Source organism: Pleurodeles waltl, chromosome 5 (genome assembly GCF_031143425.1).
Source record: "Pleurodeles waltl isolate 20211129_DDA chromosome 5, aPleWal1.hap1.20221129, whole genome shotgun sequence".
NCBI classification, from domain to species: domain Eukaryota; kingdom Metazoa; phylum Chordata; class Amphibia; order Caudata; family Salamandridae; genus Pleurodeles; species Pleurodeles waltl.
This window is the reverse complement of record NC_090444.1, coordinates 1865903995-1865928483: the sequence shown is the minus strand read 5'-3', so window position 1 is coordinate 1865928483 and position 24489 is coordinate 1865903995. Positions and strand designations below refer to the sequence as shown.

The following is a 24489-nucleotide window of genomic DNA, read 5'->3' as shown; positions in this document are numbered from 1 at the left end:
GGCTTCTCAAGCCCTGACTCCACAAATAATAGTCAGAGATGCTGGTTCCCTCACAGGAGGGACCAACAACTCTGAAATCACTGAGGATAACTCCAGTGAAGAGGACATCCAGTTAGCCAGGATGGCCAAAAGATTGGCTTTGGAAAGACAGATCCTAGCCATAGAGAGGGAAAGACAAGAGATGGGCCTAGGACCCATCAATGGTGGCAGCAACATAAATAGGGTCAGAGATTCTCCTGACATGTTGAAAATCCCCAAAGGGATTGTAACTAAATATGAAGATGGTGATGACATCACCAAATGGTTCACAGCTTTTGAGAGGGCTTGTGTAACCAGAAAAGTGAACAGATCTCACTGGGGTGCTCTCCTTTGGGAAATGTTCACAGGAAAGTGTAGGGATAGACTCCTCACACTCTCTGGACAAGATGCAGAATCTTATGACCTCATGAAGGGTACCCTGATTGAGGGCTTTGGATTCTCCACTGAGGAGTACAGGATTAGGTTCAGGGGGGCTCAAAAATCCTCGAGCCAGACCTGGGTTGACTTTGTTGACTACTCAGTGAAAACACTAGATGGTTGGATTCAAGGCAGTGGTGTAAATAATTATGATGGGCTGTACAATTTATTTGTGAAAGAACACCTGTTAAGTAATTGTTTCAATGATAAACTGCATCAGCATCTGGTAGACCTAGGACCAATTTCTCCCCAAGAATTGGGAAAGAAGGCGGACCATTGGGTCAAGACAAGGGTGTCCAAGACTTCAACAGGGGGTGACCAAAAGAAAGGGGTCACAAAGACTCCCCAGCAGAAGGGTGATGAGACAACCAAAACTAAAAATAGTAAAGAGTCTTCTACAGGCCCCCAAAAACCTGCACAGGAGGGTGGGCCCAGAGCCTCTTCACAAAACAATGGGTACAAGGGTAAAAACTTTGATCCCAAAAAGGCCTGGTGTCATAGCTGTAAACAGCATGGACACCAAACTGGAGACAAGGCCTGTCCCAAGAAAAGTTCCACTCCAAACTCCAATCCAGGTAACACTGGAATGGCTAGTCTCCAAGTGGGATCAACAGTGTGCCCAGAGCAAATCAGGGTCCACACTGAAGCTACTCTAGTCTCTGAGGGTGGGGTGGATTTAGCCACACTAGCTGCCTGGCCGCCTAACATGCAAAAATACAGGCAGCAGCTCTTTATTAATGGGACAAGTGTAGAGGGCCTGAGGGATACAGGTGCCAGTGTCACCATGGTGACAGAGAAACTGGTTTCCCCTGGCCAATACCTGACTGGAAAAACTTATACAGTCACCAATGCTGACAATCAAACTAAAGCACATCCCATGGCAATGGTAACTTTAGAATGGGGAGGGGTCAATGGCCTGAAGCAAGTGGTGGTCTCCTCAAATATCCCAGTGGACTGTCTGCTTGGAAATGACCTGGAGTCCTCAGCATGGGCTGAGGTAGAGCTAAAAACCCATGCAGCAATGCTGGGTATCCCTGAACTGGTGTGTGTGAAAACAAGAGCACAGTGCAAGGCACAGGGTGAAAAAGTAGAGCTGGAGTCTGGAAAAATGGCCCAGCCTACCAAGAGAACAGGAAAGTCAGTTGGGAAACCAACTGCAACACAGCAAAAGAAAGGGAACCTCTCTTCTCAGGAAGAAGTTCTGCCCTCTGAGGGAACTGAGCCTTTGGAGCTTGAACCTTATCAGGTTGAGCTCTTGGGCCCAGGGGGACCCTCAAGGGAGGAGCTGTGTAAGGGACAAGAAACCTGTCCCTCTCTTGAAGGCCTTAGGCAGCAAGCTGCTGAAGAGTCCAAAGGCAAGAAAAATGGAACACATAGGGTCTATTGGGAAGATGGGCTCCTGTACACTGAGGCCAGAGACCCCAAACCTGGTGCCACTAGGAGAGTGGTAGTGCCTCAGCTGTTCAGAGAGTTCATCCTAACATTGGCCCATGACATTCCCCTTGCTGGACATTTGGGACAAACCAAGACGTGGGAGAGGTTAGTCAACCACTTCTACTGGCCCAATATGTCCAACATGGTTAAGGAGTTTTGCCTCTCCTGCCCCACCTGTCAAGCCAGTGGTAAGACAGGTGGGCATCCAAAGGCCCCCCTCATTCCACTTCCAGTGGTGGGGGTGCCCTTTGAAAGAGTGGGTGTGGACATAGTTGGTCCACTAGAACCTCCCACAGCCTCAGGAAATATGTATATCCTGGTAGTAGTGGATCATGCTACCAGGTATCCTGAAGCTATTCCCCTTAGGTCGACTACTGCCCCTGCAGTAGCCAAGGCCCTCATTGGTATCTTTACCAGAGTGGGTTTCCCTAAGGAGGTGGTGTCTGACAGAGGTACCAACTTCATGTCAGCATACCTAAAGCACATGTGGAATGAGTGTGGAGTGACTTATAAATTCACTACACCGTACCATCCACAAACTAATGGCTTAGTTGAGAGATTCAACAAGACATTAAAGGGCATGATCATGGGGCTCCCAGAAAAACTCAAAAGGAGATGGGATGTCCTCCTGCCATGTCTGCTTTTCGCTTACAGGGAGGTACCACAGAAGGGAGTAGGGTTCTCACCCTTTGAACTTCTGTTTGGTCATCCTGTAAGGGGACCACTTGCCCTTGTTAAAGAAGGCTGGGAGAGACCTCTCCATGAGCCTAAACAGGACATAGTGGACTATGTACTTGGCCTTCGCTCTAGAATGGCAGAGTACATGGAAAAGGCAACCAAAAACCTTGAGGCCAGCCAACAACTCCAGAAGTTTTGGTATGACCAAAAGGCTGCACTGGTTGAGTTCCAACCAGGGCAGAAAGTCTGGGTTCTGGAGCCTGTGGCTCCCAGGGCACTCCAGGACAGATGGAGTGGCCCTTACCCAGTGCTAGAGAGGAAGAGTCAGGTCACCTACCTGGTGGACCTGGGCACAAGCAGGAGCCCCAAAAGGGTGATCCATGTAAACCGCCTTAAGCTCTTCCACGACAGGGCTGATGTCAATCTGTTGATGGTAACAGATGAGGATCAGGAGGCAGAGAGTGAACCTCTCCCTGATCTTCTGTCATCAGACCCAAAAGATGGTACAGTAGATGGAGTGATCTACTCAGGCACCCTCTCTGGCCAACAGCAAGCTGATTGTAGGAGAGTCCTACAACAGTTTCCTGAACTCTTCTCCTTAACCCCTGGTCAGACACACCTGTGTACCCATGATGTGGACACAGGAGACAGCATGCCTGTCAAGAACAAAATCTTTAGACAGTCTGACCATGTTAAGGAAAGCATCAAGATGGAAGTCCACAAGATGCTGGAATTGGGAGTAATTGAGCGCTCTGACAGCCCCTGGGCTAGCCCAGTGGTCTTAGTCCCCAAACCTCACACCAAAGATGGAAAGAAAGAGATGAGGTTTTGCGTGGACTACAGAGGGCTCAACTCTGTCACCAAGACAGATGCCCATCCAATTCCAAGAGCTGATGAGCTCATTGATAAGTTAGGTGCTGCCAAATTTCTAAGTACCTTTGACTTGACAGCAGGGTACTGGCAAATAAAAATGGCACCTGGAGCAAAAGAAAAGACAGCATTCTCCACACCTGATGGGCATTATCAGTTTACTGTTATGCCCTTTGGTTTAAAGAATGCCCCTGCCACCTTCCAAAGGTTGGTGAATCAAGTCCTTGCTGGCTTGGAGTCCTTTAGCACAGCTTATCTTGATGATATTGCTGTCTTTAGCTCCACCTGGCAGGATCACCTGGTCCACCTGAGGAAGGTTTTGAAGGCTCTGCAATCTGCAGGCCTCTCTATCAAGGCATCCAAATGCCAGATAGGGCAGGGAACTGTGGTTTACTTGGGCCACCTTGTAGGTGGAGGCCAAGTTCAGCCACTCCAACCCAAGATCCAGACTATTCTGGACTGGGTAGCTCCAAAAACCCAGACTCAAGTCAGGGCATTCCTTGGCTTGACTGGGTACTACAGGAGGTTTGTGAAGGGATATGGATCCATTGTGACAGCCCTCACTGAGCTCACCTCCAAGAAAATGCCCAAGAAAGTGAACTGGACTGTGGACTGCCAACAGGCCTTTGACACCCTGAAACAAGCAATGTGCTCAGCACCAGTTCTCAAAGCTCCAGATTATTCTAAGCAGTTCATTGTGCAGACTGATGCCTCTGAACATGGGATAGGGGCAGTTTTGTCCCAAACAAATGATGATGGCCTTGACCAGCCTGTTGCTTTCATTAGCAGGAGGTTACTCCCCAGGGAGCAGCGTTGGAGTGCCATTGAGAGGGAGGCCTTTGCTGTGGTTTGGTCCCTGAAGAAGCTGAGACCATACCTCTTTGGGACTCACTTCCTAGTTCAAACTGACCACAGACCTCTCAAATGGCTGATGCAAATGAAAGGTGAAAATCCTAAACTGTTGAGGTGGTCCATCTCCCTACAGGGAATGGACTTTATAGTGGAACACAGACCTGGGACTGCCCATGCCAATGCAGATGGCCTTTCCAGGTTCTTCCACTTAGAAAATGAAGACTCTCTTGGGAAAGGTTAGTCTCATCCTCTTTCGTTTGGGGGGGGGTTGTGTAAGGAAATGCCTCCTTGGCATGGTTGCCCCCTGACTTTTTGCCTTTGCTGATGCTATGTTTACAATTGAAAGTGTGCTGAGGCCTGCTAACCAGGCCCCAGCACCAGTGTTCTTTCCCTAACCTGTACTTTTGTATCCACAATTGGCAGACCCTGGCATCCAGATAGGTCCCTTGTAACTGGTACTTCTAGTACCAAGGGCCCTGATGCCAAGGAAGGTCTCTAAGGGCTGCAGCATGTCTTATGCCACCCTGGAGACCTCTCACTCAGCACAGACACACTGCTTGCCAGCTTGTGTGTGCTAGTGAGGACAAAACGAGTAAGTCGACATGGCACTCCCCTCAGGGTGCCATGCCAGCCTCTCACTGCCTATGCAGTATAGGTAAGACACCCCTCTAGCAGGCCTTACAGCCCTAAGGCAGGGTGCACTATACCATAGGTGAGGGTACCAGTGCATGAGCATGGTACCCCTACAGTGTCTAAACAAAACCTTAGACATTGTAAGTGCAGGGTAGCCATCAGAGTATATGGTCTGGGAGTCTGTCAAACACGAACTCCACAGCACCATAATGGCTACACTGAAAACTGGGAAGTTTGGTATCAAACTTCTCAGCACAATAAATGCACACTGATGCCAGTGTACATTTTATTGTAAAATACACCACAGAGGGCACCTTAGAGGTGCCCCCTGAAACTTAACCGACTATCTGTGTAGGCTGACTAGTTTTAGCAGCCTGCCACAAACCGAGACATGTTGCTGGCCCCATGGGGAGAGTGCCTTTGTCACTCTGAGGCCAGTAACAAAGCCTGCACTGGGTGGAGATGCTAACACCTCTCCCAGGCAGGAATTGTCACACCTGGCGGTGAGCCTCAAAGGCTCCCCTCCTTTGTGCCAACCCAGCAGGACACTCCAGCTAGTGGAGTTGCCCGCCCCCTCCGGCCAGGCCCCACTTTTGGCGGCAAGGCCGGAGAAAATAATGAGAATAACAAGGAGGAGTCACTGGCCAGTCAGGACAGCCCCTAAGGTGTCCTGAGCTGAGGTGACTCTAACTTTTAGAAATCCTCCATCTTGCAGATGGAGGATTCCCCCAATAGGATTAGGGATGTGACCCCCTCCCCTTGGGAGGAGGCACAAAGAGGGTGTGCCCACCCTCAGGGCTAGTGGCCATTGGCTACTAATCCCCCAGACCTAAACACGCCCTTAAATTTAGTATTTAAGGGCTACCCTGAACCCTAGAAAATTAGATTCCTGCAACTACAAGAAGAAGGACTGCCTAGCTGAAAACCCCTGCAGCGGAAGACCAGAAGACGACAACTGCCTTGGCTCCAGAAACTCACCGGCCTGTCTCCTGCCTTCCAAAGATCCTGCTCCAGCGACGCCTTCCAAAGGGACCAGCGACCTCGACATCCTCTGAGGACTGCCCCTGCTTCGAAAAGACAAGAAACTCCCGAGGACAGCGGACCTGCTCCAAGAAAAGCTGCAACTTTGTTTCCAGCAGCTTTAAAGAACCCTGCAAACTCCCCGCAAGAAGCGTGAGACTTGCAACACTGCACCCGGCGACCCCGACTCGGCTGGTAGCGATCCAACACCTCAGGAGGGACCCCAGGACTACTCTGATACTGTGAGTACCAAAACCCGTCCCCCCTGAGCCCCCACAGCGCCGCCTGCAGAGGGAATCCCGAGGCTTCCCCTGACCGCGACTCTTTGAACCTAAAGTCCCGACGCCTGGGAGAGACCCTGCACCCGCAGCCCCCAGGACCTGAAGGACCGGACTTTCACTGGAGAAGTGACCCCCAGGAGTCCCTCTCCCTTGCCCAAGTGGAGGTTTCCCCGAGGAATCCCCCCCTTGCCTGCCTGCAGCGCTGAAGAGATCCCGAGATCTCTCATAGACTAACATTGCGAACCCGACGCTTGTTTCTACACTGCACCCGGCCGCCCCCGCGCCGCTGAGGGTGAAATTTCTGTGTGGACCTGTGTCCCCCCCGGTGCCCTACAAAACCCCCCTGGTCTGCCCTCCGAAGACGCGGGTACTTACCTGCAAGCAGACCGGAACCGGGGCACCCCCTTCTCTCCATTCTAGCCTATGTGTTTTGGGCACCACTTGGAACTCTGCACCTGACCGGCCCTGAGCTGCTGGTGCGGTGACTTTGGGTTTGCTCTGAACCCCCAACGGTGGGCTACCTTGGACCAAGAACTGAACCCTGTAAGTGTCCTACTTACCTGGTAAAACTAACAAAAACTTACCTCCCCCAGGAACTGTGAAAATTGCACTAAGTGTCCACTTTTAAAACAGCTATTTGTGAATAACTCGAAAAGTATACATGCAATTTTGATGATTTGAAGTTCCTAAAGTACTTACCTGCAATACCTTTCGAATGAGCTATTACATGTAGAATTTGAACCTGTGGTTCTTAAAATAAACTAAGAAAAGATATTTTTCTATATAAAAACCTATTGGCTGGATTTGTCTCTGAGTGTGTGTACCTCATTTATTGTCTATGTGTATGTACAACAAATGCTTAACACTACTCCTTGGATAAGCCTACTGCTCGACCACACTACCACAAAATAGAGCATTAGTATTATCTATTTTTACCACTATTTTACCTCTAAGGGGAACCCTTGGACTCTGTGCATGCTATTCCTTACTTTGAAATAGCACATACAGAGCCAACTTCCTACACCAGCCGACTGGGGGTGATTCGCCGCGTGGAACTTCTGTTTTATGCCAAGACCTGCACAAACTTTTTGCATGACTTGACCCACAAATTCGCTCCCATTGTCACTCCAGACAATGCGCGGCAAACCAAACCTAGGGAAGAATTCTTTCAAAAGTATTTTGGCAGTTGATAAAGCAGTATTGTCCTTCAAAGGGTAGGCTTCTACCCATCTAGAAAAAGCACATACTACCACCAGAACATATTTGAGGTTGTTGCATCGTTCCATGTGAATATAATCGATCTGCAACACCTCAAATGGATATGTTGGAGGAGCAAAATGACCTGCTGGAGTTGGGGTTCCCTTTCCCGGATTGTACATCAAGCAAACAATACAATGTTTTACTACATTATTTGCACACTTTGGGATCCCCTCATTTTGCCACACTGGAGCCAGAAGTTTACATATTCCTTTTGCACTTAGGTGAGCTGGACCATGTGCCATAGTAACTACAGATAGTACATAAGCATCTGGTAACAGCCAACGTTGATCTGATAATTCAACCCAACATCCCATCTCATCTAACATTCCTGTACTTTCCTTCCACTTTCTCAACTCATTCTCCGTAGCCTCTCCTTGAATTGATTTCACACTCTCTACTGTATCTTCACACATTCCCTTTTCTCTTACGCAGTTTGCGGGACCTGCAACATACATTCGACTTGTGTTGTCTCTGGCTGTCTTTTTCGCTACCTCATCTGCAAATGCATTTCCTCGACCAACATCGTCCACAATCTTTTTGTGTGCACTACACTTCACGATCACTATCTGAGTAGGCATTGTAAGTGACTCAAGAAGTTCAGTCACTAATTGACCATGTTGTATCTTAGTACCATGGGAAGTAAAGAATCCTCTTTCCTTCCATAAACGCCCAAAGTTAAACGCTACACCAAAAGCGTATTGGCTATCAGTGTACACGTTTACTCTTTTTCCTTTGGATAACACACACGCTCTAGTTAAGGCTATCAATTCAGCTGCCTGAGCTGAATTATGTCTAATGCGTGCTGTCTCCACAATCGTATGCAAAGTAGTAATAGCGTAGGCTGAAACTGTATCTCCATTCGGGAGCTTGAAACAAGAACCATCTACCCATAGTGTTCCATCTGGATTCACTAATGGCGTGTCTTTTAGGTCAATTCTACCCTTAGTCTCTTCTTCAGTACGGAGAAAACAATCATGCTGTTAAGAGACATCTCTCTCTTCTGGAAGAGGCAACAAAGTAGCTGGATTCAGGGTATTACATCGTTTGATGTGTATGTGACTAGCCAAAAGCGTCAGCTCATATCCGGACAACCGAGCACTCGTAAGATGCTGCGTTTTTGTCCTATTTAGTAAAGTATCCACTGCATGTGGCACCATAACAATGAGAGTATTATCTAGCACTACTCCAGCAGACTGTCGAATAGAAATTGCTGCTGCCGCTGTCGCCTTAAGACAACTAGGCAATGCTTTAGCTACTGGATCTAACGTAGCTGAGAAATATGCGCATGGTCGCTGTTGATCTCCAAAACGCTGCGTTAAGACTGACAATGCACAACCCTCTCTTTCGTGGACATAGAGCATAAAGGGCTTACTGTAATCAGGAGTACCCAATACAGGAGCAGAACACAAAGCAATACGCAAATCAGTAAAACTCTTCTGACATTCGTCAGTCCACGGAAGAGGCTGAGGCGTATCTTTTAAAGTTAGCGCCAACAGCGGTTTAGCCAATAAAGAGAAACTCGGAATCCACTGTCTACAATAAGAAGTAATGCCCAAAAAAGCACGTACCTCTCTTTGTGTGGATGGCACGGACATTTGTGCAATTGCCTGAATTCGTTCGGGGGTCAATCGTCGTCCCTCCTTTGACAAGAGATGACCCAAATAAGTCACCTCGCGACAGACATATTGTAATTTAGAAGGAGAAACCTTGTGATTCAGATCAAACAAATGACGCAACAGTGTAACGGTCACGTTTTTGCAAATCTCCTCTGAATCAGCGGCAACTAATAAGTCATCCATGTACTGAATGAGAGCGGCACCAGACGGTAAGGAAAAGGCATCAAGATGACATTTTAGAGCTTGACTGTAAATAGAGGGACTTTCACAATAACCTTGAGGTGCGCGTTTAAACCGGAAGCTTCGGCCTCCGAGGGAAAAAACAAAAATATCTCTACTCTCTTCGGCGATGGGAATACTAAAGAAAGCATTCTTTAGATCAATAACTGAAAACCAAGTCGCTGTAGAAGGTATCATCGTCAACAGAGCAGTGATATCTGGGACTACAGGAAACTGCGGTACGACAATCTTGTTTACCTCCCGAAGATCAATTACAAAACGATAAACAGGAGGCTGAGAAGGATCAGTGCGTTTAAGAACCGGAAGAACAGGACTGTTACATGTATTTCCTCTCGTTTCCTCAACCACACCCTTCTGAATCAAATCATGGACAATTTCCAGAAGTGCTTTCTCACCTTCAGTAGAGATTCTGTATTGCGGAATACGTGGCATTTCAGCATTGGGCTTAAGAGTAACAACATAAGGTGGGATCTCAAGACAACCAACGTCATTCGGACCCGTAGCCCAAAGCGTTTCGGGAAGAGAAAGCAATTCAGGTGGGAATTGATCTTTTGATAAGTACATTGGACTAGTCATTTTCTGTCCTAGAGTGAGGTATACACCAGAAGGTGAACAATATATCGTAGCATGCATTCTTTTTAATAGATCTAAACCCAACAGATTTTCACCACAACCATTCGTCAGAAGAAGCGGAGCTTCTAAATCATAAGGGTCTATTGAAACAGGCAAAGGGCAAGAAACTGGATTGCGAACAGGGGCGCCAGAAAATCCTACAGATACATTCGTTAAGCCAGACAAAGGTGCGCCAGGGAGTTTAGAATGAATGATAGAGCTTCTCATGGCACCAGTATCTAAAAGAAATGGCTCTGAAACACCCATTGTAGTGACATTAACATAAGGTCCATTCTGATCCACTGGAATTGACGTAACCCCCTTACTTTGTCCATGGCTGTCCTATTCAAAATGAAGACTTTCATTCCCTCCTTCAATATACTGATCCTCACTGTAATACTGTGTAGACCTAACATTTTGCTGGTCAAAGTAATTTCCGGAATTTGGAGGAACAAAAGAACGCTGCTCTTGGGTTAACACACCTCGACCTCTACCTCTATTTGCTGACTGAAGACCACCACGACCTCGTGAAGCAGATGTTGCTCCATTACGCTGCAACAATGCCGGACAATTGTTCTTAAAATGACCTTCCTCCCTACAATAAGCACATTGATTGGGACCTAGCAAAGGTCTTGGAATGAATGGTTCAGGCTTTTGATACAACCTCTGAAACTGCGGAGGCTGTTGAAACTGAGGCTGAACATAACGAGGAGGATAAGCCTGTTGCAAGAGAACTTTAGTTTTTAATTCTTTCGTCTTTTTCTCTTGTTTTTCCCTTTCTTCTTTGTCTCTATTTTCATAATTTTGTGCAGTAGCCAATATCTGGGCTGAAGAAGAAACTGCCCATGAACTCTCGGAGTCTTTTAGCTTGTGTGATAGTTCAGGAAGCAAGTTATATACGAACTTATCCACAAATAATCGCTGTCCCCCTTCTGTAGCCATATCTTGACCACTGTGATCAATGAATGTCTCCTCGAATCGGGTAAAGAAATCGGAAACACTTTCATCTTTCTTTTGTTTACATACTGCTAGCTTATCCCAATTAACTCTCAAAGCAGGCATCATTGTTTTCATTAATGTAATAATCCTACCAGGGAGTTCTGAGATCAAAGCGTCGGGCTTTGCACCACCTACTTGACCTCTATCTGCGGCAATAATAGCGTTCCAATCGCCGCCTAATTCTTGAGCGTGATCCTCTCTACGAATTTTAGCCCATATTGTCTGTGGAACTACATTTCCCATCAACATGTCAATATCTGCTAGATTCATAGTACATGCATCAACTGTTTGCGACAACTCTTTATAGTAACCAGCAGGATTTTTGCGTGGATCTGGTAGTGACTGTTTAAGTGCTAAAACTTCAGACCTTTTCCAGGGGACATGTATCCATATGCGCTGAAAATGCGCAGGAATAGCTGGATTAGCACCTGCTGCTGCAACTTCTTCCTTCCATATTGGAGAAACCTCTCTCATGGGATAGTTTTTCAGTGCTGTCCTAACTGAAGGATCAGAATCAGGAAAAGTCTGTGAGAACAATAGGGATCTGAAAGAAATAAGTGTTCTGACAGCGTTTTCAACCTTAGGACCCACAATAAGTCCTTTGTCAAAGTCAGCCTGAACATCTAACAGATCCTGTGGGACCGAACCCAAATTCATATCCTCCCATTCTTTAGCGAGAGTATCGCACATAACTTTAAAAACATATCTCTGCATAGGTGCATTCCATTGCAGAAAGGTGGACATAATATCAGACGTACTATATTGGGGACCCTTCTTGATCCATCTACAAGCAAGTGAGTCCAATTTTTCTCGCTCTTCGGAGTCTGGGAATTGACTACGAGACTGTCTTCGAGAAAAAGCTGGAGACACGTTTAAAGCTTCAAAGAAAGGTGATAAGAGACCAGAGACAGTATCTGCAAATCGCTTACGCATAGATGGAGAATTTGACATAAGGATAGGGGACAAGGTATTAGGTGAATTAACTAAAGGAGCATTAGGAATTGCCAAAGGAGCAGAAGGCAAAGGAGTTAAAGGCAAAGCTGGCATAGGCAATACTTGAGGAGGCAAATGTGGAAAAGCTGGAGCAGGCGGAAGCACAACTGGCGGCTGAACAGGCTGTAACATCGGGGGTGCATTAGCACCTTGTACATAGGGCGGAGGCAATTTCAATAAGTGGGACATTAAGGAATCTTCCTCAAAATCTTTTCTCTTATCAAGGGAAGAGATAGGCAACGTCGGATAGCATTTATCTATTGCCATTCGATGCTGTCTGTCTGAAATTTCCATTGCATTATCTATTTCATCATCTTTGAATTGCTGAGCAGCCTGTATAATCGTCATTCCCTGTGTTTTCCTATCTCGTTTCGCTTGTTTAATTTCTCTCTGTTTGGCTTCCTTACGCCAAAGGCGAAAAGAGTCAAACATTGCCGGCCGGGCTTTTCTTTTAAATAACGTTGCTTCTAAATTATCTAGCACATCAGTTTCGAAACTACCATTTTCTGGCCATTTTAAAACACCATCTTTCTTTGTATATCGGGTCCATGTCTTATTAAAGGCAATAGGACCAACACCATGTTTAGAATAGAGCTCATATGTGGGAGTTCCAACCGAAGGAATCGGACAGGAGTCCTCAAGCCGGGAGTCCCTATTACAACCAAAGCAACAAAGTTTTCCAAACTTAGTCAGACCAGACATCTCACGATTTTTACTGGCTGTTCACAAACATCAAGGGGGTAAAACTTTCAGTTTACACAGCACAAATGCACTTACCCCTCGGCTTTGGCCACTGCAATGGCCAAATCTAAGGACCTAAGGACAAAACAAAGACCAAAATTTGTGGGCGCGACCCACCAAATACTTAACTAAGGATGTCTTCTTACACCAACAGAGGCCCGTCTATCGTCTCGCTTTACCATACATCATCAAAGAAAGGGCCAAGGCAGGGCGGCAGTCAGGGCAGCAGTCGTCAGTAGCCGTCAGGAAGGAGTAACCGCGCTGAAAAAGACCTTCGGACCACTTCGACATACAGGGGTCGCTTGACGTGGCTCGCGATTCCTCCAGAATTTTCTTGCGGGGTTCCTCACGACCTTCAGGCAGAACCGGTACCGCTGAAGCCGCCCCACGTTGGGCGCCAGTTGAAGAACCAGAACCTTATGGGCCTGGCGGCGCAGGGTACGCCTGAAATCTCCTTGGATTCACCTGCCTCAACTAACAGAGACACGGGACACTCTGTCAGGCGTAAAAGATCAGATTTTATTAGCTGCAGCTAGTACAGTTGTCCAAGAAGTACACAAGGTATGTTCTCAGGAGACTGCCACTTTACTTTGTGGCGCACAATCTTATATACCGTATAAAAACCATTTATTAACTACATACACTCCCAGAACACATAGAAAGGAGCCAGTAAGAATAATGTAAAGATAGAACAGAGCCAATAGAAATGTCGGAAAACAAGACAGAACAAAGTATCAAGTGACTTAAGGTTGCCTCCCCTCCAGCTGTGTTTGTCACCCCTCCCTTGAACTAATTCATTAACCGATCCACAACGAAGTTGCATGTGGTGCGATAAGTTTGTGTGCGTTTGGAGGACAGTTGTGAAATGAGAGAATACTAGCAAAGGACAGCGAAGGCCAGACGATAAGATAAGATCGGCGGAGAATAGTGTGAGCCTACAGATAGTTGAAACAAGGATTAGAAAACCAGACAGGGATTAGTGTACTCGGTCAGACCTTAATACCAGCCTTGTAAAGATAGAGGCAGAAGGCTGTTTTGAACACCATGTTGCAGAATAAGCAGAAAAGGCAGAATGGACTTCGTTCGCTGTGCTGCCTGAGTGAAGGCAACATAAAATGGCGGCGGGCTACAAAATGGCGGGTCGATACGATCGTATTAAAAATCGAATTTCCTCAGGGTCTCTGACAACCTTGGAGACAAGATGGAAAACCCCAGGGACCCTCTGGAGGAGCTCTGGGCACCACCCCTGGGGTGGTGACAGACAGGGGAGTGGTCAGTCCACTTTCCATTGTCCAGTTTCGCACCACAGCATGGGGGTCCCTGAACTGGTGTGGACTGGTTTATGCATTGAGGGCACATTGGTGCCCTTCAAACCCAACCAGTGGCTTGGAGAGGCTACCCCTCCCAGGCCAGTGACACCTATTTCCAAAGGGAGAGGGTGTTACCCCCTCAAAGGAAATCCTTTGTTCTGCCTTCCTGGTCTTGATCAGATCAAGCAGCAGGAGGGCAGAAACCTGTCTGAGGGGTGGCAGCAGTGCAGGCTGCCCGGAAAACCCTGTAAGACCGGTGGTAGCAATGCTGGGGGTCCTCTAAGGAGCCCCCAGAGTGTATGGAATCATACTTCCAATACTTGTAACAGTATTGGGGTATGATTCTGACATGTTTGATACCAAACATTCCCAGTTAAGGAGTTAGCTGGACATAGGTAGTGACCTATGTCCAGTACACGCGTAAAATGGCGTCCACGCACTCATGAAGTCCAGGGAAATGGATCTGGAGTTTGTGGGGGCACCTCTGCTAGTGCAGGGGTGCCCTCACACACAGGTACCTGCGCCCTGCCCTCTGGGCTGAGAGGGCCTGCTATAGGGGTGACTTATAATGACCTGGTGTAGTGATGGTGTAGTGAAAACGGTTTCATGCACCGGTTTTACACAGGCTGCAATGGCAGGCCTGCAGAACCCTCTGCATGGGCTCCCTATGGGTGGCAAAATAAATTCTGCAGCCCATAGGGATTCCCTGAAGCCCAGTCCCCTGGGTACCTAGGTACCATATACTAGGGACTTACATAGGGGGACCAGTATGCCAATTGTGTGAAGAAAGAGTTACCAGCAACCAAATTTAGAGGAGAGAGCACAGTCACTAGGGTCCTGGTTAGCAGAATCCCAGTGAACACAGCCAAGCAAACTGAGAAACAGGCAGAAAATGGGGGTAACCATGCCAAGAAAGAGGGCACTTTCCTACACTAGACCCGCTAGATAAGTCACTCCTACGCTACAGAACACTTCCATGTCGACATGATCTACAGACTGGAACATAGAAGGTGCCACCCAATTCTGCAGTCCTTTAATTTGGCTGCCGAGCTCCTGAAATCGGACAGTATGGACAGCTAACGTTTCGTGAGGAATTTATGAACATAATTAAAGAAGCAAAATGTCCATCAAGAAGATCGTGCTATGCACAAAGATTGAAAAGATTCTGCATAATGTGCCACAGCCAGGGCCGCAATCTTATTTTATACCAAGAAGTGATACTACCTTATTTGCTTTATCTAGCCCAATCAAGTCTCGTCTTTTCACTTCAGCTGCTATAAGTGCATGCCAGCACATCAAGCTTCAGTCTTAAAGATTCCGGTAGTTAAAGATTGTCTGAAAGCACATGAAGGTGTTTCCACCTTTGGAACAACCATCTAAACCAGTGATCTCCAAACTTTTTAATGCCGTGCCCCCCCATTTGAAAAATAGAAATCAATGGCCCTACCTCAGAATTTTTCTCAGTTATTTTATAAAGATGGCAATGTTTAAATATGTCCAGACGTATTTAACATTGCAGTTAAGTACGGTTACCTTTTTAAAAGTGCAATAACATGTTTCTGTTTTAAAAAAAACAACAACAAAAAACGTTATCTGTGTAATGCTTCTTTTGCTGGAACCTGGCGCCCCCCTGGAATCACTTGAGGCCCTCATAGGGGGGCCCGCCCCCCTGTTTGAAGACCTCTGATCTAAATCATTGGAGCTTAAACTGATAATTTCAAGATTAATGAGTGGTCCTCTTGTGCCTGTTAATAGAGCAACATTGCAGCATCTCTAATGGAAAATGTCTTTTTAATTTCCATCACCTCAAGAGTTAACTGTATCAGTAGTGTTACAGTTTACTGTTTTTCAGCCAATAGGATTGGTGTAAGCACACACCCTTCATTCTCACCCAAAGTTGTCTGATTTCCACATCAATCTGACTATCCCCTTGTTAGTTTCCTTCCCTAAAACACATACACCAGCACAAAGGGCTCTCCACTTGTTAGATATTTAGAGGGTCTAACAGTTTTATCTAGAAAAAACTAAAGAGATGAGAAAACCAAATCAGCAGTAAATGATGGTCACATAAGACGAGGTTTGGCCACTTCCAAACAATCCATCACAAGATGGATAGTGCAGGGTATTTCGTTATTTGTAGGTTATGCTCCTGTGGTCCTGGTTCTTCATCACAAGACTCTTCATTGAAGTCAAAAACGACCCGCCATTCTCCCCGGCTGTTGTAATGCTGGGCGTTTTATTTATGCGTATGTAATCATACTGTGTACTTTACCGTTAAAAAGAACTAGATCTGAGAGGCAGCTGGCATTAGTGCATTCTGGGAAAGGGTGCCTCCCAGGTGCTTAAAAGGAGAAGCTTTTTTCTGTTTTCAGCCTAGCAGGCTACATTTTTACCTTTGTGTTCTTGCCCGAAACGGGTTTTCTCTACATTTAAATGCTGCAACTTGAAGAAAGAAATACAAAAAGGTGCTGAAGGGGTGCATGCGTGCAGCAGAGAATTATTGTAGAGTTTTGAACTGCAGTGAAAATTCCTAGGATGCAGAAACAGGAGTACAGGCATGTAACCCTTTCTTCGTGTTTCTCGATCATCTTAGATTCTCCTTTCTGAAAGTCTTGATTCCAGCAAACCTTGTTCACTGAACGGCGTGTAAACTATTTTGAATGGGATTTTCTCTTGAATTGTGGGCTTGTAGTACTGGCAGGTTTTCTGTTGGCGAGGCCGTGCATCCTGTTTGGGAGGCAGGCCTGGATGTGATCTTCAAGCGTATGATTATTTCACCAGAAATGCCTTTCCTCTTTCAGATATTGAGGACATGATGCCCTTCTCACCCCAGGTGTTTACGGCAAACACTATACAGCGTATCGCCTGCCATCCACCACAAGGGTTGCCTGAGCCCAGCATCTGGTGGGAGCAGGAAGGAACCCGGATTGCCCGGCCAGATCCCAGTGACGACAGTGATCTGACCGTGTACCAGGATGGGAAGTACTTAGTCTTCAGTCCGATAGAAGAAAAGGACGCTGGAACGTATACTTGCTTCGCTTCGAACAAGGCCGGAGAGCGGAAGCAAAGTCTGACCATAACTGTGGCAAGTAAGTGAAGAAGTCCTGAATCAGGATGAGGGGTATGAAGAGACTGATGCAGGGAAATACAGCTTTGGGGTGCTGGCCCTTCTTTTAGGCAAAGATAGGAGGCAATCTGGAAGGGAGGAGCTCCGGGATTCAGCCTAAGATCTGTTGGTGCAATGAAGCAGCTAACACTACGGAGTACATAGATGGGGAACAAGAGTGTGACAAGCAGGCAGTGTCAGCGGATGTGCATGCTTCGTACCGCCATGAATTTTTAAGAGATTGTCAGTGTTTGTGCGAGGGAGGCTGAAACCAGGGCCTGGATGAATGCACACATGGGGATCATCTGATTTCATCCTAGACAGCTGTGCTTATCCAAAGCTGGTTGTAGTTGAACTTTGAGCATGCTTTGGGAGGCCTCACATGTTATGTCCTCGCTCCTTTCCACAGCTATCCCCAAGTGGCTGGAGATGCCCAAGGACAGCTTCCTAGAGGAGGGCAAGCCCGGGTATCTACACTGCCTCACCAAGGCCTCCTTGAAGCCCCGAGTATCGTGGTTTCGGAATGGGAATCCCATTTCTGACGTGAGTACCTAGAAGAGCCTTTCTAAAGTAATGTCATAGAATTAGTTGGCGCTCATACTGTTAGATATTGTGTTGTACTGTTTCTCAGATCTGTTCCACTGCTGCTTGTCTGATTTGTTTTTGTTTTGGAGAGACCTTTTGTAAACCCTCCAAGTTCTTTAACGTCTGCTTGGTGTGGTGGCATCACATGCCGAAGGTTGCAAATCTGGTCTCGTTTCATTGCATGATGTAAGAAGATTTTACGTATATACATATTTTCAAATGGCCGGATTACTGGTTGTAATGGATTGGATTGAAGTAAAGTAATACTGACTCCAAAAGGCATCTAAAGCTGCGTGTCTCTCTTTGATAGGATTCCCGCTTTGAAATCTTTGAGAACGGGACATTACGTATCAACAGCGTGGAGGTTTATGATGGGACTTCCTACAAGTGTGTGAGCAGCACGGTCGCTGGGAGCATCGAGGAACAGGCCCGGGTGCATGTCCTTGGTAGGCACAGTAGTCTCATCTGCATGTCCATTGGGTTGTGGGGATCAGAGTGATGGATCAGTCAGCAATGAGGAAGAGTGTAATTGTCTCTGGCTTGCTTCGTTTCTTGTTGTGCCTCTTAGGACTCAAACTTAACTATAGGGTTTTGAGGGCTGTCCCGGGCAGACCATTGAGGGGGTGGTTTCCCATGGCACGTTATCTCCTCTTCTTGAAATTGCCTTGTCTGGGGTGCCCTGCACCTCCTCCTAGCCAGGAAGTGATATTTAGATTCCTGTATTGAACCACAGCTACATGTAGGTGCAAAGGGAGACTCAAGCTTTAATGCTACTGTGTGGGCAAGGCTCATCATAGGTGGTTGATTTAGGAAAGTAGATTATTTGTGGTAGACAAGAGTTCACATCGAAAAAAGGAAGGCCACCACCTTCTAGATATCGCACAACTAAAATAAACCTGTGCTCATTCCCTGGTTGTGTGACAGTGTATTCAAATGAGGAAAAGTCACCCAAAATGGAATAAAACCCTCAACCAATTTTAAAATAAAGAGAAACCGGTAATAAGTAAATAAAATAAAAAAAAAGGGCAAAATTAAAATATTGCATTACAGGGAACTGGAGATATGAATTTTTAAAGATGTCAGTTAAAATAGCACCAAAAAGCACAGTATTAGTAAATGGTCCCAGAACTTAGGAACAATTTGAGAGTGACCGTGATAGAGCTATGATCAAATAAACGAAGTGGACTGGTCCCAGTCAAAGTCTGGAAGCCATAGTTTGATAAAGTTTGCAACTCTCATTTTAGAAAGAGACTGACTCTCTTTTTGGGAAGAGAAACTCTCCCTGAGTGGACTACTACTGAAATTGTGGGCGCCACCGGGGTGTTGAAGGCCAGGTACTTGAAGCAGATTGGTTCCTCTAAAGCTCTGGGGCTTAGATTTCTCACTGAAAGTTTTCCAAGTCCCAACACAGAATGGGACTTAGGCCCTCATTTGGAACATGGCGGTTCGGACCGCCATGCCGGCAGTGGCGGCTGCAGCCGCCAGCCGGCATGGCTGGCCAAACCGCCATATAATGGAGATGGTGACGCCCGCCAGCGGCAGCTGTCACCCACCGACAGGCTCCCGCTGTCTGGCAGCCTGGCGGTGGGTTGAAACACCATCCACCAGGGTAGCTGCGCTACCCTGCGGATTATGTTATATTTTCCGCCAGCCTTTTCCTGGCGGGATATCCTGCCAGGAAAAGGCTGGCGGAGGGGGTACCCCTGCACTGCCCATGCACTTTGCATGGCAGTGCAGGGGCCCCGGTGCAGAGCCCGGTCGCGCAGGTCGGTCTGCGCGATGGGTGCAACTGCACCTGCCGCATAGAGGCATTGACACAGTCATTGTCCGGCCGAGCCTTTCTGTGAGCTGGCGGGCGGAAACAATGTTTCTGCCCACCAGCTCACAGAAAGGTTCATAATGTGCCTGGCGGGGGTCCGGGGTCGCTGGCGTTCAGTGTTTTGACCGCCAGCATGAACATGGCGGTTGTTTCTGCCGTGTTCATAATGACCCCCTAAGTCTTTTTTCAGTGGTGCTGGGAACCTCGAGCAGGAGAAAGCTGAGATTCAATCTGTTGGTGTGAAACTATTGGTCGGAGCAAAGTCCAGTCCTGGTCCAGTTGCCACTGGTCAGCTGGGTAGTTAAGGGAAAAAGGCCTCTTGCAGCTTATGGTGTCCCCGTAGCTACAGAAGTGATCCGTGAAGTGACCTGTGGAATCCATTTCTTGGTCCTAGAGAAATGGCTACTAGCCCTGAGGGTGGCTACACCCTCTTTGTGCCTCCTCCTGGTGGGGAGGGGGTCACATCCCTAATCCTATTGGGGGAATCCTCCATCTGCAAGATGGAGGATTTCTAAAAGTCAGTCACCTCAGCTCAGGACACCTTAGGGGTTGTCCTGACTGGCCAGTGACTCCTCCTTGTTTTTCTCATTATCTCCTCTGGCCTTGCCACCAAAAGTGGGGCCGTGGCCGGAGGGGACGGGCATCTCCACTAGCTGGGATGCCCTGTGGCACTGTAACAAAGGGGGTGAGCCTTTGAGGCTCACCGCCAGGTGTTACAGTTCCTGCAGGGGGAGATGAGAAGCACCTCCACCCAGTACAGGCTTTGTTCCTGGCCACAGAGTGACAAAGGCACTCTCCCCATGTGGCCAGCAACATGTCTGGTGTGTGGCAGGCTGGTAAAACTAGTCAGCCCACACTGGAAGTCAGGTATGTTTTCAGGGGGCATCTCTAAGATGCCCTCTGGGTGTATTTCACAATAAAATGTACACTGGCATCAGTGTGTATTTATTGTGCTGAGAAGTTTGATACCAAACTTCCCATTTTTCAGTGTAGCCATTATGGTGCTGTGGAGTTCGTGTTTGACAGACTCCCAGACCATATACTCTTATGGCTACCCTGCACTTACAATGTCTAAGGTTTTGCTTAGACACTGTAGGGGCATAGTGCTCATGCACCTATGCCCTCACCTATGGTATAGTGCACCCTGCCTTAGGGCTGTAATTCCTGCTAGAGGGGTGACTTATGTATGCCATAGGCAGTGTGAGGTTGGCATGGCACCCTGAGGAAAGTGCCACTTCGACTTCGTCATTTTCTCCCCACCAGCACACACAAGCTGTGAGGCAGTGTGTCCGTGCTGAGTGAGGGGTCCCCAGGGTGGCATAATAGATGCTGCAGCCTTTAGAGACCTTCCCTGGCATTAGGGCCCTTGTGTAAGGAAATGCCTCCTTGGCATGGTTACCCCCTGACTTTTTGCCTTTGCTGATGCTATGTTTTAAATTGAAAGTGTGCTGAGGCCTGCTAACCAGGCCCCAGCACCAGTGTTCTTTCCCTAACCTGTACTTTTGATTCCACAATTGGCACACCCTGGCATCCAGATAAGTCCCTTGTAACTGGTACCTCTGGTACCAAGGGCCCTGATGCCAGGGAAGGTCTCTAAGGGCTGCAGCATGTATTATGCCACCCTGGAGACCCCTCACTCAGCACAAACACACTGCTTACCAGCTTGTGTGTGCTAGTGAGAACAAAATGAGTAAGTCGACATGGCACTCCCCTCAGGGTGCCATGCCAGCCTCTCACTGCCTATGCAGTATAGGTAAGACACCCCTCTAGCAGGCCTTACAGCCCTAAGGCAGGGTGCACTATACCATAGGTGAGGGTACCAGTGCATGAGCACTGTGCCCCTACAGTGTCTAAGCAAAACCTTAGACATTGTAAGTGCAGGGTAGCCATAAGAGTATATGGTCTGGGAGTCTGTTTTACACGAACTCCACAGCACCATAATGGCTACACTGAAAACTGGGAAGTTTGGTATCAAACTTCTCAGCACAATAAATGCACACTGATGCCAGTGTACATTTTATTGTAAAATACACCACAGAGGGCACCTTAGAGGTGCCCCCTGAAACTTAACCGACTATCTGTGTAGGCTGACTGGTTCCAGCAGCCTGCCACACTAGACATGTTGCTGGCCCCATGGGGAGAGTGCCTTTGTCACTCTGAGGCCAGTAACAAAGCCTGCACTGGGTGGAGATGCTAACACCTCCCCCAGGATGAAGCTGTAACACCTGGCGGTGAGCCTCAAAGGCTCACCCCTTTGTCACAGCACCGCAGGACACTCCAGCTTAGTGGAGTTGCCCGCCCCCTCCGCCCACGGCCCCCACTTTTGGCGGCAAGGCTGGAGGAAACAAAGAAAACAACAAGGAGGAGTCACTGGCCAGTCAGGACAGCCCCTAAGGTGTCCTGAGCTGATGTGACTAACTTTTAGAAATCCTCCATCTTGCAGATGGAGGATTCCCCCAATAGGATTAGGGATGTGACCCCCTCCCCTTGGGAGGGGGCACAAAGAGGGTGTACCCACCCTCTGGGCTAGTAGCCATTGGCTACTAACCCCCCAGACCTAAACACGCCCTTAAATTTAGTATTTAAGGGCTTCCCTGAACCTAGAAAAACAGATTCCTACAACTACAAGAAGAAGGACTGCTGAGCTGAAAAACCCCTGCAGAGGAAGAACAGAAGACACCAACTGCCTTGGCCCCAGACTTACCGGCCTGTCTCCTGCCTTCCAAAGAAACCTGCTCCAGCGACGCTTTCCAAGGGACCAGCGACCTCTGAATCCTCTGAGGACTGCCCTGCTTCGAAAAAGACAAGAAACTCCCGAGGACAGCGGCACTGCTCCAAAAGAACTGCAACTTTGTTACAAGGAGCAGATTTAAAGACCCCTGCAACTCCCCGCAAGAAGCGTGAGACTTGCAACACTGCACCCGGCGACCCCGACTCGACTGGTGGAGAACAACCAACTCAGGGAGGACCCTCCGGCGACTCTACGACTGTGAGTAACCAAAGTTGTCCCCCCTGAGCCCCCACAGCGACGCCTGCAGAGGGAATCCCCAGGCTCCCCCTGACCGCGACTGTCTGAACTCCATTTCCCGACAGCTGGAAAAGACCCTGCACCCGCAGCCCCCAGCCCCCAAAGAAACGGAACTTCTGTGCAGGAGTGACCCCCAGGAGGCCCTCTCCCTTGCCCTGGTGGTGGCTACCCCGAGGAGCCCCCCCCCCCTTGCCTGCCTGCGACGCTAAAGAGATCCCTTGATCTCTCATTGACTTCCATTGAAAACCCGACGCGTGTTTGCACACTGCACCCGGCCGCCCCCGCGCTGCTGAGGGTGTACTTTCTGTGCTGGCTTGTGTCCCCCCCGGTGCCCTACAAAACCCCCCTGGTCTGCCCTCCGAAGACGCGGGTACTTACCTGCTGGCAGACTGGAACCGGGGCACCCCCTTCTCTCCATTGAAGCCTATGTGTTTTGGGCACCTCTTTGACTGGCCCTGAGCTGCTGGTGTGATAACTTTGGGGTTGCTCTGAACCCCCAACGGTGGGCTGCCTTGGACCAAAAACTGAAACCTGTAATTGACTTACTTACCTGTTAAAACTAACAATAACTTACCTCCCCCAGGAACTGTGAAAATTGCACTAAGTGTCCACTTTTAAAACAGCTTATTGTGTTTTATGTAAAAAGTATACATGCTAAAGTAATGATTCAAAGTTCCTAGAGTACTTACCTGAAATACCTTTCAAATGAGATATTACATGTAAAATTTGAACCTGTGGTTCTTAAAATAAACTAAGAAAAGATATTTTTCTATAACAAAACCTATTGGCTGGATTTGTCTCTGAGTGTGTGTACCTCATTTATTGTCTATGTGTATGTACAACAAATGCTTAACACTACTCCTTGGATAAGCCTACTGCTCGACCACACTACCACAAAATAGAGCATTAGTATTATCTCTTTTTACCACTATTTTACCTCTAAGGGGAACCCTTGGACTCTGTGCATGCTATTCCTTACTTTGAAATAGCACATACAGAGCCAACTTCCTACACCTTGGTACCAGGGGTACCAGTTACAAGGGACTTACCTGGATGCCAGGGTATGCCAATTGTGGAGACAAAGGTACAGGTTAGGGAAAGAACACTGGTGCTGGGGCAAGGTTAGCAGGATCCCAGCACACTTTCAAATCATAACTTGGCCTCAGCAAAGGCAGAAAGTCAGGGGGTAACCATGCCAAAGAGGCATTTCCTTACACACATGCACAAATAATAACACATTGTATTTAATTAGTGAACAAATATAAATAAAAAATGTAATTTTAATAGGAAGGTTGGAGCTTTTCTAAATTTAATTAAAGCCATCTATCGTCCACACTGTATTCTGTGTGATGCATCCGCGCTGCTCCCACAAATCAATCTGAGGATACTAATTTCATTTTTAGCCTCCAATTTCAAATTGTACATTTACCCACTTTATGTACATTTTATTAATCTGTTAATATTCATTCTCTAAGCAGTTGTGGACCCCCTGTGGAGGATTCACGGACCCTCCGGGGTCTCGGTACCACAGGTTAGGAACCACAATAGAAAGTGTATAATCTGTACTTTACCGTTTCCTGTCTGCCAGAACATGGACATTGTAATTATATGTGTAGTCATTGTTGGCACGTCATTTGTAATGTCACACATGGTCCACTCTTAAATGTTATGCACTTTAGCTTAGGGGGGACTATTTAATAATTAAAATCAGGTTTTCCTTCTGATCAGAAGCGTGACTGTGTCATCAGTGCACCGGGGTCCAACCTGCAGCTCTCCTGTTAGACACACACAAGGGGTGAAGCTGTCTTTTCATTACAGCTATAGTGGATGACACAGTAGACGGTGTAGTCCACAAGTGACATTTAACTTTTGGCATGGGTGTATTTCTGCACCATGTACTGTGGCCTAATTGGGAAGTTTAATGTGCCGGTCAGGTTTTAAGCCAATTTGAACCTG

At 47.5% G+C, this 24489-nt stretch overlaps 1 protein-coding gene across 1 annotated transcript in view; it reads left to right on the top strand.

Moving 5' to 3' along the window:
- Positions 1–24489, top strand: part of PTK7 (protein tyrosine kinase 7 (inactive)) — a 535321-nt gene that overhangs the window by 303194 nt on the left and 207638 nt on the right. Inside the window, exons 7-9 of the mRNA XM_069236405.1 lie at positions 16797–17084; positions 17511–17644; positions 17997–18132. Coding sequence (XP_069092506.1) covers positions 16797–17084; positions 17511–17644; positions 17997–18132 — 558 coding nt within the window. The remainder of the gene's footprint in view (positions 1–16796; positions 17085–17510; positions 17645–17996; positions 18133–24489) is intronic.